General features: G+C 37.5%; 1 protein-coding gene across 1 annotated transcript; it reads right to left on the reverse strand.

The window, feature by feature from the left end:
- Positions 1–11,167: 11,167 nt before the first annotated feature.
- LOC110933112 (probable LRR receptor-like serine/threonine-protein kinase At3g47570) lies at positions 11,168–14,964 on the reverse strand. The gene is made up of 3 exons (XM_022176351.2): positions 12,592–14,964; positions 11,597–12,538; positions 11,168–11,523 (listed from the first exon to the last, which is right to left on the reverse strand). Exons 1-3 carry the CDS (start codon positions 14,897–14,899, stop codon positions 11,168–11,170), a joined length of 3,606 nt encoding a protein of 1,201 aa, XP_022032043.1. The 5' UTR covers positions 14,900–14,964.
- Between the last annotated feature and the right edge of the window lie 567 nt (positions 14,965–15,531).

Here is a 15,531-nt window from a genome sequence, read left to right on the forward strand (position 1 = left end):
GATAACGTACTTTTCCCCATGGAAAAATAAGTAGAAAGAGGGGCCACGAAACTCACCTGATATTGGTTGTTAGGATGATTGCCCGAAGTAAGATATGTCACATGTCTCAAACAAGAACTACAAGTTAACTCAAGTATATAACTATAGTCTTAAACTAGTTTCGGGAGGAAGTCTAGTGAAGACTTGTTAGTTCTGGAAATTAGTTTGGAAATCATGTCAAATGTCTAATCATATCATGTCTAGTGGGTTTGAATAATCAATGTCATGTCATTAATGAAGTCATGTTGTTTCAATGTATTGTTACGTAAGAATAAGAATTGGGGATACTTAGAAGTTAAGGTTTAGTCCCATGCTTTGATCAATTGTTTTACGTCCAGTTAAATATAAGTCAATGGATACTAAATGATATAAGTATACTTATATTATAGGTTGATGATAATTATAAGTACCGAATAAAAATACCAATGTTGATCGTTGGTTCTCAATGATTAATATTACGTTTTTAAGTCAAAAGCGTTATATGTTATTATTAGGATATAAGTTAAAGGTGCTTGATGTGCCATAATTTATACATATTTTACATGCACAATCACCCCCCAATTTTTGTTACTTTTGAGGCATTATCATGAGAAAACACTTTCTAAGTTCACTGTTTACAATTGTAGGTTTTTAGATTTCCCCTAGCAAAAAAAAGTGAAAAACGACAATAAATGAGATAAATCTGCAATCTGCAGGCCAAGCATGGTCGTGCATGACCATAGGCAGGCCCATGCTCCTCCAACTAACTACGACAAAAACTAGACAATTAAGGAAGAGGAACGGTCATGCACACCCATATCGATCGTCATTGATAACTACTAACCCCCACTAACTATCATTGACTCGTAATCACCGTAACTGACCATCATTAAGGGGTTGTTTGGCTTAGCTGTTTCAAACTCCTAATGACTTTTTGGAGAGACTTATTAGCTATTCCACTCACATACACTCCTAAACCCAAACATCATTTAACTTTTCAAAAAGTCAATAAGTTATAAGTTGTCTAAAACAAGCAATCCCAAACATCCCCTAAACCCCGTGGACTACCAAGCCAAGCTTGACATTGATCCTACTAGAATCTCGTTTACCAACATTGTACCTAATTAACCTTTTAAGTATTATTTACCCTCATTAACCAGTATCAATCATTATTAGCCATTAGTAACCCACATTGATCATCACTAACCCTTCTAAATGACCATCATTTACCATGTTAACCATGTTGACTATCATTGGCCAAGATTGTTCCTATTAGATTCTTGTTTACTAACATTGAGCTAATTGGTAATGCTTAGTAAATTTTAATCCTAACTAACAATCATTTACCCTCATTAACCAATGTTGACCATCCTTTACCAATATAGGCAATCAACAATAATGGTTGGCCAAGGGGGGCATAGAAGGACATATTCGGTATTACTTGTCTAAACGTGTGATAACGGGTTACTCATGTATATGTATGATGTCATTGACTATATAGGACCCACAATGACCCTAATCTACCAAGATTCACAACAACTGAAAGCTGGTCTAACAAGATAAACCATAAGGGTGTACGTAGTGGAATGCGGGGAAGGCGGGCGATGACCGTTCAACATGCAGTAAGACCACCGCCAACCCCACATTTGGTGCGGCAAACTCAAACACCCGGGGAGGAGTCACTACATAAAGGAAGAGGAGGGAGCGAGGGTTAATGGTGGACCCTACTCTCTTCCACCCAATCACACTTTTATCTATATTATTTATTATTTTTTCAAATCGTTTGGGTGGAGTGCTGTCAATGTTTTTGAATCTATAATATGTTATACACATTTGAGCTTATACTTCCTATGGTATGCACTTCGTTTAGGAATTTGAGGTTTAATATTTTTTCCCAGCTTAATGTTATCATATATTAAGAAACCATAACGGCATCACACCGAAAGCCAAAGACTTCATCTAGGGTTTCGACGAACATCCGGACAAGCTCCGGTAAGTCCATCTTTAGCTGCACTTTCATTTTACGTAAAGCGGTCTATGTTGTGGCTATGGCCCAAAACTGAACTAAGCCATGCACATCGCAATATACTATACTAGAAAGATCATATAAAGTTTGAAATAGTTTTAACATTATGTACACATGATAACAAACTTTATTTAAGAGTTAAATGCTTGGTTGGTCCCTGTGGTTTTCAAAAATTCCAGACTTGGTCCTAGTGGTTTATTAATTACACGCGTGGTCCCAAAACTTGTCAAAAATGAACTCGGTTGGTCCCTAGCCCTAACATCAATTAAATTTCTCTGTTAACTTTGTGTGAAATGACTATATTACCCTTGAACAACTAAAAACCTAAAATTAAGAATTAAAAAATTAAAAAAATAGTATATATATGAAACCTCTGCCACACATACATAATCCTCCTCCCTCTTCCCTCCCGTTTTTCCTGTCACAGCCCACACCACAGCCACTTGCACCTTCATTGGACCTCTTTCAATATCTTAACAAAAAACTGAACACACACCCGCGTTAATCATATGCTCCACACTCTCCGGTTCCCTCCCGAGCAACCCGATCGCCAACGCGGCATTCTCCTGCCCCTCCAGCTTCCCCTCTTTCGCCAAATTCAGCAACAGATTCACCCCACCCTCTTTAATTATCAACTTCCTGCATCGATCGTTGTCACGTGCGAGCAACACGAGTGACGCAGCAGCATCTGATCAATTTTGGATTTGAGTTCGAAGCAGTCTTGTTTGTTGATGCAGTAGGCGGATTTTATGACTTGGTCGGCTAGGCTAACTGGATCGGTTTTGCCAGGATCTGTTTGACAATGTCGGTCATGGTTGGCCACCGGAGTGGGCCAACGGGAGGTGGGTGTTGAGATTCCGGTGATGGACATTAGTTTTTTAGGGTTTGGGGTTGATCGTGTGGATTGATGAGAGAGAGATCTTGGAGGAATAACAATGGAGTTGGAGATGATGAGGGATGACAGCTTGACATGGACTTAACAAGAAAGTTAATAAGCAAGCGTATTTTGGTCATTTAACATGGACTTAACTGAGAAATTTAACTGATGTTAGGGCTAGGGACCAACCGAGTTCATTTTTGACAAGTTTTGGGACCACGCGTGTAATTAATAAACCACTAGGACTAAGTCTGCATTTTTTGAAAACCACAAAGACCAACCAAGCATTTAACTCTTTATTTAAATTCTTGTGTTTGGTTCTCGACTTTGACATTATGACCAATATTACGGTAGCCATGTACACATATATTGTTATATACAACAGAAGAAGTCTCGGTTGTAAACGAGTCGACTCGGCTCGATTTGTAAACGAGCCGAACTTGAGCTAGGGCTTGGCTTGTGAGCCCGTGAGTCAGCTCGAATTATTATATTTTGTATATGTTGATTAAATTCTATATGTATTAAAATTTAAAATATGAGGGAGCTGGGTAAAGTGTTAACATTTTAAATTTAATTTATTTATGTAACATGTAAAAAAAACAAAAATGATACATATAATGCTTTTAATATATGTTTCTGTGTTTAAAATATTAGAAAAAAAAAACAAAAAATAATACATATTGTTAATTTTTTATTATGTTATCAATCCTTGTAAATATTCAAACTATTATGGAAATAAAAGAAAATTAAAGCTGATTGGGCTCGAGTTGGCTCAAACTTTTTACTAGCCGAGCTTGAGCTCCACTTTTCAGTTCGTTTGAAACGAGTCGAGCTAAGTTGACTAGTTTAAGTTTCAGCTCAAGCCTAACCTGGCTTGGCTCGACAACCCGAGATGACATGCATGATACACTGTAGGATCGAATACCGACCTGTTTGAGTCGTTCAGAGAAGTTTGTATCCGAATTAAGAGGCGGAAACTAATAATTCGGTGCACTTGACGCTGAATTCACTTTAATCTTGCTGTTGTATTGCTATTGAACTCGATTACAATGTTTTACAGCACTTCGGCAGCACTTCGTGGCTTACCGGAACAATTCACCTCTAACTATGTGTCTTGAACTATATGTTTGGAACCACTCTTATGACCTATTTATATAGTTCTGTAACCGCTTATACGGCATGTCCGTATGAGTGGTTCACCAACTTGCCGTAAAAGAGGTCCAAGATCACGACACAAAAGGGGTCCATGATCATGACATAAGAGTGGTCCTAGACGTGTACATAAAAGCGGTCCTAGACTAGATATGACACAAAAGCGGTCCTAGATCATGTAAACATAAACAATCCTATACAAATCACTATATCTAGGATTCCGTGCCATTTCTGATCTGTTCAGCTTCAAGACTCGATGGAAGACGTAGTCAGCAGACGTAGGTGCACTAACAAACTCCCCCTCGGATGTTGACGGAGTCTTCATCAATGTCTTCATTCCAGTCTGCAATCTACAATCTTCATCAGTCGACAATCTGCCTCTGAAAAAAATTTGTCGTTCCAAGAATCCTCTTTCTCTATCTACATCATCAACAACTTCTACTCTTTTGAATGTTGACTCAGTGTCTTCAGACTCCCCCTCTCACATAGCTGGGATCGTAGTCTGGAAGTCAATCTTTCACTGGTTTAAGATCGTAACCTGGCACTTTAATACCTGCACAATCTCTACCCAACCATAAGTTTCTATAAAGATTAAAACTTTTCAACAATTTTAGAAACTATATAGAACCAATCAACAATAATGATTTTGCATTCAAGAACATTTCTGGTTCTTATCAAAACAATTTCATCATCTACACACAAACACTTCCCAAACCAGTTCTTCAAGTTTAGCACTTTGAATTTTGAAAATCAGCATCTCAACACCAGTTGTCGAAAATCTTTTTGATTTTTCAAAATTTATGCTAAAACACACTAAAAATCTTTTTGGATTTTCTGAATGAAAGATAACTGCAGAAATGAAATATTTACAAACAATATTTTTGTGAGTTTGTGCAAGAGGATCATATCAGTTTTGAAACATATCACTAACACCGTTAAGCTTGATTACATGATAAGTTTTAAACAATTTACCTAGATTGTCAGTATGTTTGTCCACTTAAATTTTCAACACAAATTTCAATCGATTCGAGATACGATATTAATGTTTTAAAGACTTAAACTTAATTGTGTATCACTCCACTTGAATATACTCCCGCATCCAGATCCCAAATATTCAGTCTTACAGGTGAGTATACCACAGATGATATCTGTAAAGGGGTAATGTGCGAGGGCCGTGAGAGCTCAGGTCGATACTTCCGTATACGCAGAGAGATGACGGCTTCGACTTTTGGTGGGTCCCCTTTAGAGGATCTTTTGTTACAACAGCAAAGATTACCAATTTTATTGTTTAATCAGTTTGCTGAGGGCGGCGCTTATATTTCAAAGCTTTTTGCAGAAAGTATTATTCGGGGACTAGGTCAGTATTTCCATACAGCAGAAGTCCCGGAATAATACCCCAGATATCACTGAGCATAAAGACCTAGTATCTCATAATACGGGACCTTTCAAACAAGATTTCGGGGGTTACCCATATATCCAAGAATAGTTACCCACGAATTAAGTAAGTTTGATTTAGATTTATATCTCGTTTCAATTTACTAAATGTGCGAAAATCTACTGACACATCCACAGTAAGATTGTTTATCACATTTTGACTTTCCAATTCTTTAGCATGCTGTGATAGTCCACTGATGTACTATCATTTCCTCTTTTATCGCAACAAAAACTCATTTTTCAATTATATCATGTTTTTGGCTTTTTCAAATTTTCTGATGTTTTTGGATTTTCTAAAAATTCTTACTCCCCCTAAAATTCAAATACATCTAAAGAAAATTGAAAACAAACTATACAGAACATGACAACTGATATTAAACACTTCAATTCTCCATCCGTTTGGCTTAAACAATCAGAACTCCCCCTCACAACAAACTATTTTCCCATAATGATTTCAAAACACTTAAGTTTGTTTTAATGAGAATGGTTTTTCCGGAAAATAAGTTTAGTTGTTTTTATCTTTTGTAAAAAGGGGTTCAAATCATCACTTTGTTTACCAAAATCTTGAATGATAATTAAATCAAGTCCACTTTAATGACCCTGATTTAACCACTTGTAAGATCTACACCAATCACAACTATTTAACCAATTGTAAGTTTAGCAATTCAAGCACTTCAAACCTGTTTTTCAACCAATTACCATCTTTTGGTTGAATTCTCAAGGTGCCGATTCCTACTCCACGCTTACAAACCTGGGAGTTCCGGCAAGTCCTGCAACTTCACAAACAGATTTAGAAAGATGCCGATTCATGATCCGCAATACCATCTTGGGATCTCCGGCAAGTCAGGTTTTCATTCTTGAAAAAATATATCCACCCAAGCCTGACCTTCCTTGGGTGTAACCTCATCATTTTCATTGTTTCTCTCAACCGACCTGTAAACCCATCCTTTGGAAGCATAAAAATCCTGAATGCTTTGGGCCTTACCACTGACCATTTTTCCAAAGATGCGTTTTACATTTCCGTTGAAAGTTTTTTCAACATCAATTTTCTTCTTGTCAGAATAAAACTGATTTGAAATATCAACTTTTCCGATTTTAGATTTGTAATTTTTAGCACTTAGTGGCGGAAAATTCACATCGTCCACTTTGGAAACTTTCTTTTTCTCAACACGTGGCTCCTCTGATTTTATGGAATCAGATTCATCACCAGACTTGTTACCTGAACCTTTTACAACCCATTTCTGATTTGTAGAATTGTCTATTCTTTTGGAAGCACTCATTGAACATTCTCCTTTCTCATAAGTTGAATTCTCAAAGCCTGTGAACTTCCGGGTTGACAGTTCAGTCTTCTCAACAACTTTTTCTTTCATTTTTCTTGAGACTTCTTGTTTTGGTCGAAATGTCTTTGGACAATCTTTCGCAACATGACCCACAGCTTTACACTGAAAACAAGATCTCTTTTCAACCTTCTTCAGAACTTCGGTCTTCTTTGGTTCTTCTTGCTTCTTGGCAAGGAATTCTTGATTTGTCTGATTTCTGAATGATTTTTCCTTTTCAGCTTCTGTTGTTTTTCCTGCAACAAACATTGTTTTTGGTTTATAAACTTTTTCATTTTTATAGTTTTTCTGTGGAGCAAAACCAAGACCTTTCTTTTTGTAATTACGATCATGGTTTGGTTTCTTTTGGAAACTATAACTACAATTGTAACCCATTTTCTTGTTGATTCTTTGTTGATCTCTTGAAGTGTATTGTTTAGGTTTTCCATTAAGATAAAAATCTTTTATTTCAGAAATATTAATTTCTGTGATTTTGAAAACCTTTTGAATCATTTCAATTCTGACACTTCTTATTGGAAAACTTTCATCTGAATATAATTTGTCAGAACCTTTCAAAGTATATGCCACTTTGACTGATTCATCATTCAAATTAGATTTCGAAAGTAAAAATTCTTTAGCATAAACCCGTTTGTCCTTTTTGACTGTTTGCTTTGACGCACTGGACCCAGACTTTGACTCGGGTTTAGACTTCGGTTTTGATTCCTCATTGTCATCTGTGTCTAACACCTGATCGACCATACTTTTTATCAACTTTGACTCCTGATCAGTGTCTGATGACGTATATGTGACATCAATACTTTCTGGTAAGTTATCCGACGACCCAGACTCCCATTTCAAATTGATCGCTTGATTGACTCTTTCTGAATTTGGATTTCGAGGTGAATATCCATTTTCGACTGGGGGCGGACATCTGTTGTAAGATACACTCGGTTTCTTACCAGAAGTCTTCAATTTTTCTTCATCTTTTGTCACCGATTTTTCTTCTTCAAATATCTTCACTTCTTCAAAAGTCTTCAAATCTTTCACCACTGGATAAATCCTGTCAACAACAAAAGTAGAACATGAGTAACTGTCTAGTAATTTCTTAACTTTCTCAGTTTCTATCTTTTGTGTTGCCAACTCAAGCTCGAGATCTGCACATTTCTTTATGTTATAGTTCGCTGTATCAAGCTGTCTCAGATATGCTATCTTCAAAGTATTCATAGCTTCAGCTTGTTCACCACCAGAATCTGTGTATTTGTTGATCTCTGTGTTCATTGTGTCATATGATTCTTTCAACTTGTGAATGTTGTGCAACAACTCATTGTTCTGTTTAATCAGCGAATCACAATTCATGCACTTTTCTTGGACCATGACCGGTTCAGCATCCACTTTAATCTCAAATTCAGGAACTTCTTTCACTGTTCTGCCTGAATTTAAAAAATGAGATCTTCTTAATTTTTCAGCTTTCGCTTCTTCCTTCAATCTCTCTTCCTCTTCAGCCTCCTCTTGAATCTTTCTTCGTCTCTCTTCAGCAGCTTCCATGACTTTTCTGCATCTTTCTGCACATTTTAGATCATAAGCATTAGCAAAGAAAGCATGAGAAGTATTTTTGGCCATAAAGTCTTGATCTGTACAGAAATCATCCCAAATAAATTCTTCAGCCAACTTCTCGTCATTTTGTTCAGCTACACACACTTTGCTTTCTTTCGGAAGATACCTTTCCCAGGTAAAATTATCATATTTTCCCTGACTAACAACACATGCCTTTTTATCAACGACATCTCTCCCATGAGCTGTTTGTGCCTGATGCTGCTGTGCTGGTTGTGTGATTTGATGATAAATGGCCTTCTTGTGATAATCATTGTTTCTGAAAGGATTCTGGGCACCGGTAGCTTCACGGTTTTTGCATTCCCTCTTGAAATGCCCCTTCTCCCTGCAACGAAAACATGTAACTTTAGATTTATCAAAACCTAAAGTTGAAACGTTTGCATCTCGAAAGTCATCACGGCCGGTAATTTGTTTGAACTTTTCAGCACGTCTCATCACACTCGCCATACACCATTTTATATCCATCAATTCCATTTCTTCAGCATCAATTTGATCGTAATTCTCTTTCGTAAGCATTGGATTTCTGATCTTTCCTGCAACAAAACAACTATAAGATTCTAAAATCATCCCTAACAAAGACATTTGATTCTTAGCAATATCTTCAGTGTAGTCTTGATCATTTTCAAGGCTCAACACTATATTACACTGAAGTTTTCTACCACTCTTTGTTACAGAGATGTTAGGATCAAAAGTTGAAAATCTTGTGCTGCTGCTTGATCCCTGGGGTGTTGTCTTCTCAGTAGAATCTTTGACACTGTAAGCAGTTTCAATCTTAGGAGAAAACTTTGTTGAATCAGTAGCACCATGCTTGTAGTACAGACTGATATCCTGCTCTCCATCGTAGTTCTTCATCCTAGCGATCTTTCTCTGCTCCATCTCTTGAGCTTCCAAATGCTTTATGAAGTCCCCGAGTTTCATCTTTTTGTATTCCACTTTGTTAGACTTCAGCATCATCAAGAATGTTCCCCAGATTTCATATGGAAGTGCATCTGCAAGTTTTTCAATTAATTCATCAGTATCTTTCTTAACACCTAACTTTGTCATATTTCTCACCAAATTACAGTATCGATCAATAATTTGTTTGGTGGTTTCATTTTTCAATCCCCGGAACAAATCAAATTCCTTTTTCATGAGAGACATTTTGTTCTTTAACATATCGTCACTTCCTGTAAACTTGGCTTCCAATTCTGTCCAAATCGAATATGCAGTTCCATCGTGTTGAAGCAAAATCAAGATATCTTCTTTTATCGCTTGCTGAAGTAGACTGACCATTAATTTCTCATCTCGATACTTCTTTTTCTCATCTGTACTCATCTCTCGAAGTGTTAGTTGCACACCATTTTTAACTGGTTTAACATATGGTTCCTCGGTGTGTTCCCATGCATCAAGATGATAAGCTTCAACCCAATTTCCGAATCGTTCTGACCACACGTTGTAATCATCAATATCCATGAGTTTCGGTGGCTTCTGAGACGTTCCGGTTTCATTTTCTATCAAAGCACTTTGAGTAATCGAGGTTGGGGTAGCAAAAGCGTTATAAAATTCAATATCCATTGTTCAAATTTTCCACAAATTCACAACAATTTTCAAATTCTTGGAATTAGCCCCTTGTAGAAATCCCTTGAATCACTGTGAAAATGGGCGGCAATCACACTTAGATCAATGTTTGTGGTGGGCTTGGATTGGACCTCAAATGAGTCACTTAGATCAGAACCTCACGTGAAGACGATGACTAAAAGCGACCCACACTTGTCTTAAAAGCGATCCAGGGAAAAGACTAATGAGCGGCCCCCAATCCTTTTGAGCGGACCACAAATGACTAAAAAGCGATTCAAAAGTTGACCTATGAGCGGTTCAACTTGTTCGAAAAAGCGATTCACACAACTAATTTTGAGCGGTTCACATCTGTTCGAATAAGCGACCCACACCTTTTTGACGAAAAACCGAACCGAAAATCTGCGATTACTCCTAAACGGCTTGGAGTTTCAAGCTGAAACTTGGTAGGGTTTTAGATCATGTATACGCGCACCACATATCCAAAAATCAGCCAAAACGGACCGTGAAATCTTGGTCTGACGTAAGAAAGAAGGTGTAGAAGAAGAAAATGTGACTAAATCCAGCAAATTTCAATAGAACTCCTCCTCCTGAGCTCTGATACCACTTGTAGGATCGAATACCGACCTGTTTGAGTCGTTCAGAGAAGTTTGTATCCGTTAAGAGGCGGAAACTAATAATTCGGTGCACTTGACGCTGAATTCACTTTAATCTTGCTGTTGTATTGCTATTGAACTCGATTACAATGTTTTACAGCACTTCGGCAGCACTTCGTGGCTTACCGGAACAATTCACCTCTAACTATGTGTCTTGAACTATATGTTTGGAACCACTCTTATGACCTATTTATATAGTTCTGGAACCGCTTATACGGCATGTCCGTATGAGTGGTTCACCAACTTGCCGTAAAAGAGGTCCAAGATCACGACACAAAAGGGGTCCATGATCATGACATAAGAGTGGTCCTAGACGTGTACATAAAAGCGGTCCTAGACTAGATATGACACAAAAGCGGTCCTAGATCATGTAAACATAAACAATCCTATACAAATCACTATATCTAGGATTCCGTGCCATTTCTGATCTGTTCAGCTTCAAGACTCGATGGAAGACGTAGTCAGCAGACGTAGGTGCACTAACATACACCATCTCCTACACCTGAATAATGAACAACGTACCTCAAATATTTTTAAGTGTATCGAGAATCTGTTGCAAATCACGCATAACCTTTTTGATATCCATCCTTTGTGTTGGGGAATCCACAGAGCATGCGACTCCAATCTTAATTGTTAGAGTCAAACATTCCTCTATTTTCATGGCATTTTCTTCATTGTACTCTTGATACAGGTTTAGAATGTTAACATCAATGATATCAATTACATTGTCTAGCAAGGCCATTGAAGCAAATTTATGAAGGCAAAGGTCTTCATTAAAGATGTCATCAGTTGGGTGTTTCCCGGTCATTGCCTCTAGAACTATTATTCCAAGACTGTAGATATCCCCATTACTTGTCATCTCACTCTCGAGACCATACTCTGCAAGTTACAAGCAATTACATTATAAAAAAAGGTAATAATGTCAGTAAGTAAATATGAAAGCTTATTTTACCTGGAGCAATATAACCCACTGTACCGCGAATCCCAGTTGAGTTGTTTTGGTATGAAGTTCCAAGAAATCGAGCCAAACCGAAATCTCCAACATGAGCCACCATATCATTATCGAGTAGAATGTTACTAGGCTTCAGGTCACCATGAATAATGGTTGGTAGACAGTGATTATGAATATAATCAAGTGCATATGCTACATCCATAAGAATTTTTATCATTTGAAGAAGGTTTAGCCTTGATGTATTTCCACTTGAATGCAACCAATCATGCAAACTCCCATTGGGCATGAACTCGTATACCAAAGCTTTGAATGGATTTCCTTGAAAGTCAATACTTGAACATGAAGTTATAAACTTCAACAAATTCCTATGTCGAAGGTTCCGCCATGCTTCACATTCCCTCGTAAAGCTTTTTTGAGCTCCACGATTTTGAAGATGTAGAACTTTGATTGCAACAAATGTGTCATTATCTTCAAAAAGGATTCCCTTATAAACAGAACTATAACCACCAGTTCCAATCAAATTGGATTCGGAGAACCCATTGGTAGCCTTTAGAAGTTGACTATATGAAACTTTTAGGTATCGTTTGCTTGTTGACGATTGTGAAAGATGACTCTTTCTTTTCTTCTTACACCAAGCATATGTTAAACATGTTGCGGTGAAAAGTGCGGATGCGATCAATGTGACTATTAAATAGAGATGAAGCTTCTTTGTAAATTTACTTGTCTCCTTGCATTTGGGTAACCCAAGTTCAATAATGCCACCACAAAGCCTTCTATTCCCCAAAACAGAGAATGCACTTTCATTAGCGAACACTCCTACCATTGGAACTTCACCCTCAAAATCATTATATGACAGGTTCAAATATTCTAACTTAAACTTTTCGAAAAATCTAGGAATATGCCCCGAAAAGTTGTTATGAGAAATATCGAGTTCCACCAATCCTTTCAAGGAATTTAATTTAATGATAATGGTATTATACCTTGAAATAAATTGCCTTTGAGGGATAACCGTAATAAACTACTACAACCACCAAGGCTACTAGGAATGTTACCAGAAAAGTTATTATCAGATAAATTCAAAGTAGTCAACATGTTGAGGTTTCCAACCTCAATTGGAAGTGAACCAAACAGGTTATTTTGAGAAAGATCCAATGTTATGGAGAGACTTGAAAGTTGAAGCAGTCGTATAGGCATTTTCCCATTAAGTTTATTGTCATTAAGGTACAACTCTAATAGATGATGACAATTTCCTAGACTTGATGGAATAACCCCTTCTAACATGTTTGAAGATAAATAAAGTGTTATCAACAATGATAAGTTCCCCATGGAATCCGGAATCTGCCCTGAAAAGTGGTTTTCATCTAAATAAAGACCTTCTAAGTTTTGAAGGTTACCAATGGTTGAAGGGATGTTTCCCGTGAATTGGTTTCCTCCTAATGACAACTTATTCAAGCCAACAAGATTACCAATTGAACTAGGGAGGTTTCCATTTAACTCATTATTACTAAATACTAACTCCTGGAGTTGATTAGAAAGATTACCAATTGATCTAGGAAGAACTCCTTGAAACCTGCAATTACCAAAAGCCAACCTCTTTAATCTCGTGCAGTTTTTCAAAGAATCAATAAACTTCGTTTCATCTGCTTCTTTGCTTCCAAAGGGGTTTCCACCAATGTTTATAAAATGTATATTCGTTAGTTTTGAAAACTCGATTGTCAAGCGTCCACTAAACATGTTCTGTTGGAGTTCTAGAAGTTTTAAGCTCGTACAATTTGAAATGGATGCCGGAAGAGGTCCACTTAGTTGGTTACCCCATAATTGAAACCAAACAAGATTAGGAAGCGTTGCACCTACGGCTGAATAAAGACCACCTGTCAACTGATTATCAACCAAGCTAATATCAGCTAGGAGTGAAAGGTTATAAAGAGAATTAGGGATGGTTCCTTTTAAACTACAACTACCTAAGTAAATTTCTTTTAAACCTTTCATAAGGCCTAAGGTGTCTGGAATGGTCCCACCCAACGGATTTTCTATTAAAGCGAACACTTCCAATGATGTCATATTCCCTAAGTATGGCGGGATTCCACCAGTAAACTTATTGTTATCAAGTGAAAGAAATGTAAGTTTGGTGAGGGAACTGAACTCCTTGGGTATGCTTCCAACTAGCTCGTTAGTTGCAAGATTGAGGACCGTCAACCTGGAGAGATGACCTATTTCATGGGGGATGGTTCCGTGTAAGTTACAACCGTTACGGTAAAACTCTCTTAAATTCTTCCACTGGCTTAAGATGTCTGGAATGGTCCCACCCAAGGGATTTCCAGCAACAGAAAACAATTCCAATGATGTAATATTTCCCAAGATGGTTGGGATTCCACCTGTAATCTTATTATTAAAAAGTGAAAGAACAGTAAGTTTGGAGAGGGTACTGATCATCTTGGGTATGCTTCCAACTAGCTCGTTATCGGAAAGATAAAGCTCTTCAAGGTTTGAACAACCGGATATGTTAGATGGAATTACCCCACAGAACTTGTTAGTTGCAAGACTGAGGACCATCAACCTGGAGAGATGACCGACTTCATGAGGGATGGTTCCGTGTAAGTTACAACCTGTAGCGTAAAACTCTCTTAAATTCCTCCACTGGCTTAAGATGTTTGGGATGCTCCCACCCAAGGGATTTCCACTAACAGAAAACGATTCCATTGATGTTATATTTCCCAAGATGGTTGGGATTCCACCAGTAAACGTATTATTACAAAGTGAAAGAAAAGTAAGTTTGCTGAGGGAACTGATCTCCTTGGGTATGCTTCCAACTAGCTCGTTATTGGAAAGAGCAATCACTTCAAGGTTAAAACAACCAGATATGTTAGTTGGAATGACCTCGTTGAATTTGTTTAGGTACAAATACAGTTGACGTAGCCTAGAAAGACGACCAAGTTCTTGAGGGATGGCTCCATGAAAGCTGTTGTTATAAAGAAAAAGCAAGCGTAGGAAGCTCAGGTTCCCCACATGAGGAGACAATGAGCCTTCTAGACCTTGCGATGACAAGTCTATATAAGTCACTCTTCTATACCGCTTCCCACAATAAACATGACTCCAGTCACATAAATGAAGAGAATCGTTCCATGAGGTTAGAGCTCCATATGGATCTCGAGTGATCAATGACTTGATCTTCAGCAAAGCCTCATGATCTGTCTCAATTCCACCACATATGACGGTGGAAGAGAGAGATATAACAAGAGAATAAAAGAGGAAATGAATAGAAGAGAAGGATGATAAGTTAACCATTGGGTACTTTGAGTTCATTTTTGTAAAAGAACTTATGATCACAAAGGATAATCGTTGGCCTTTTGTAGCCACAATACAAGGAATTTAAGATTGCTAGCTGGTGGAAGTTAGAAATATAATCCAAGATAAAGTCGTGATTGGTTGGCTTACATTCATTCTACATGCAGATATTTTCTAGGAAAGAATATTAGGATAATGTCAGAAAGTAGCAGAATAACGCTCAATATGTTATAAGTAAACACTACCACTCATTTGTTCAGGATGCATTAGTGATCTTATCTTTTAATTTAGTTGAAAAAAAAAGTTTCAATTACTCGTTTGGCTAGATCTCATATATATTCACGTTCGTTAGCTGAATTTAAAATTGGAAAATTAACGACAAAAGTATAGTTGCTCATTCACGTTCGTTTGATGGATTTAAAATTGGAAAATTAAGACAAAAGGATAGTTTGTCAACTTATTATCAAAATAAACAATGCAGACTAGAGGTGCACAAATCGGGTTAGGGTTTCAATCCGAACTGGTTTCAAACCGGGTTGGGGTTAGGATGAAACTATTCAAACCGGGTTGGCACTCAAGCCCGGTTGGGTTCTAACCGGGTTATGAGGCAAGAGAACCGAACCCTATGAAACCCATTCGGGTTGGGTTGG

Source organism: Helianthus annuus, chromosome 4 (assembly GCF_002127325.2).
Source record: "Helianthus annuus cultivar XRQ/B chromosome 4, HanXRQr2.0-SUNRISE, whole genome shotgun sequence".
NCBI lineage: Eukaryota > Viridiplantae > Streptophyta > Magnoliopsida > Asterales > Asteraceae > Helianthus > Helianthus annuus.

What these genes read in the sequence shown, in the direction of transcription:
- LOC110933112 (XM_022176351.2), bottom strand. Translation starts at nt 14,899, where the DNA reads ATGAACTCAAAGTACCCAATGGTTAACTTATCATCCTTCTCTTCTATT. An exon ending in ATTACGGTTATCCCTCAAAG is followed by an intron (nt 12,539 to 12,591) that starts GCAATTTATTTC and finishes ATTCCTTGAAAG; the next exon opens with GATTGGTGGAACTCGATATT. An exon ending in AGTGGGTTATATTGCTCCAG is followed by an intron (nt 11,524 to 11,596) that starts GTAAAATAAGCT and finishes TGTAACTTGCAG; the next exon opens with AGTATGGTCTCGAGAGTGAG.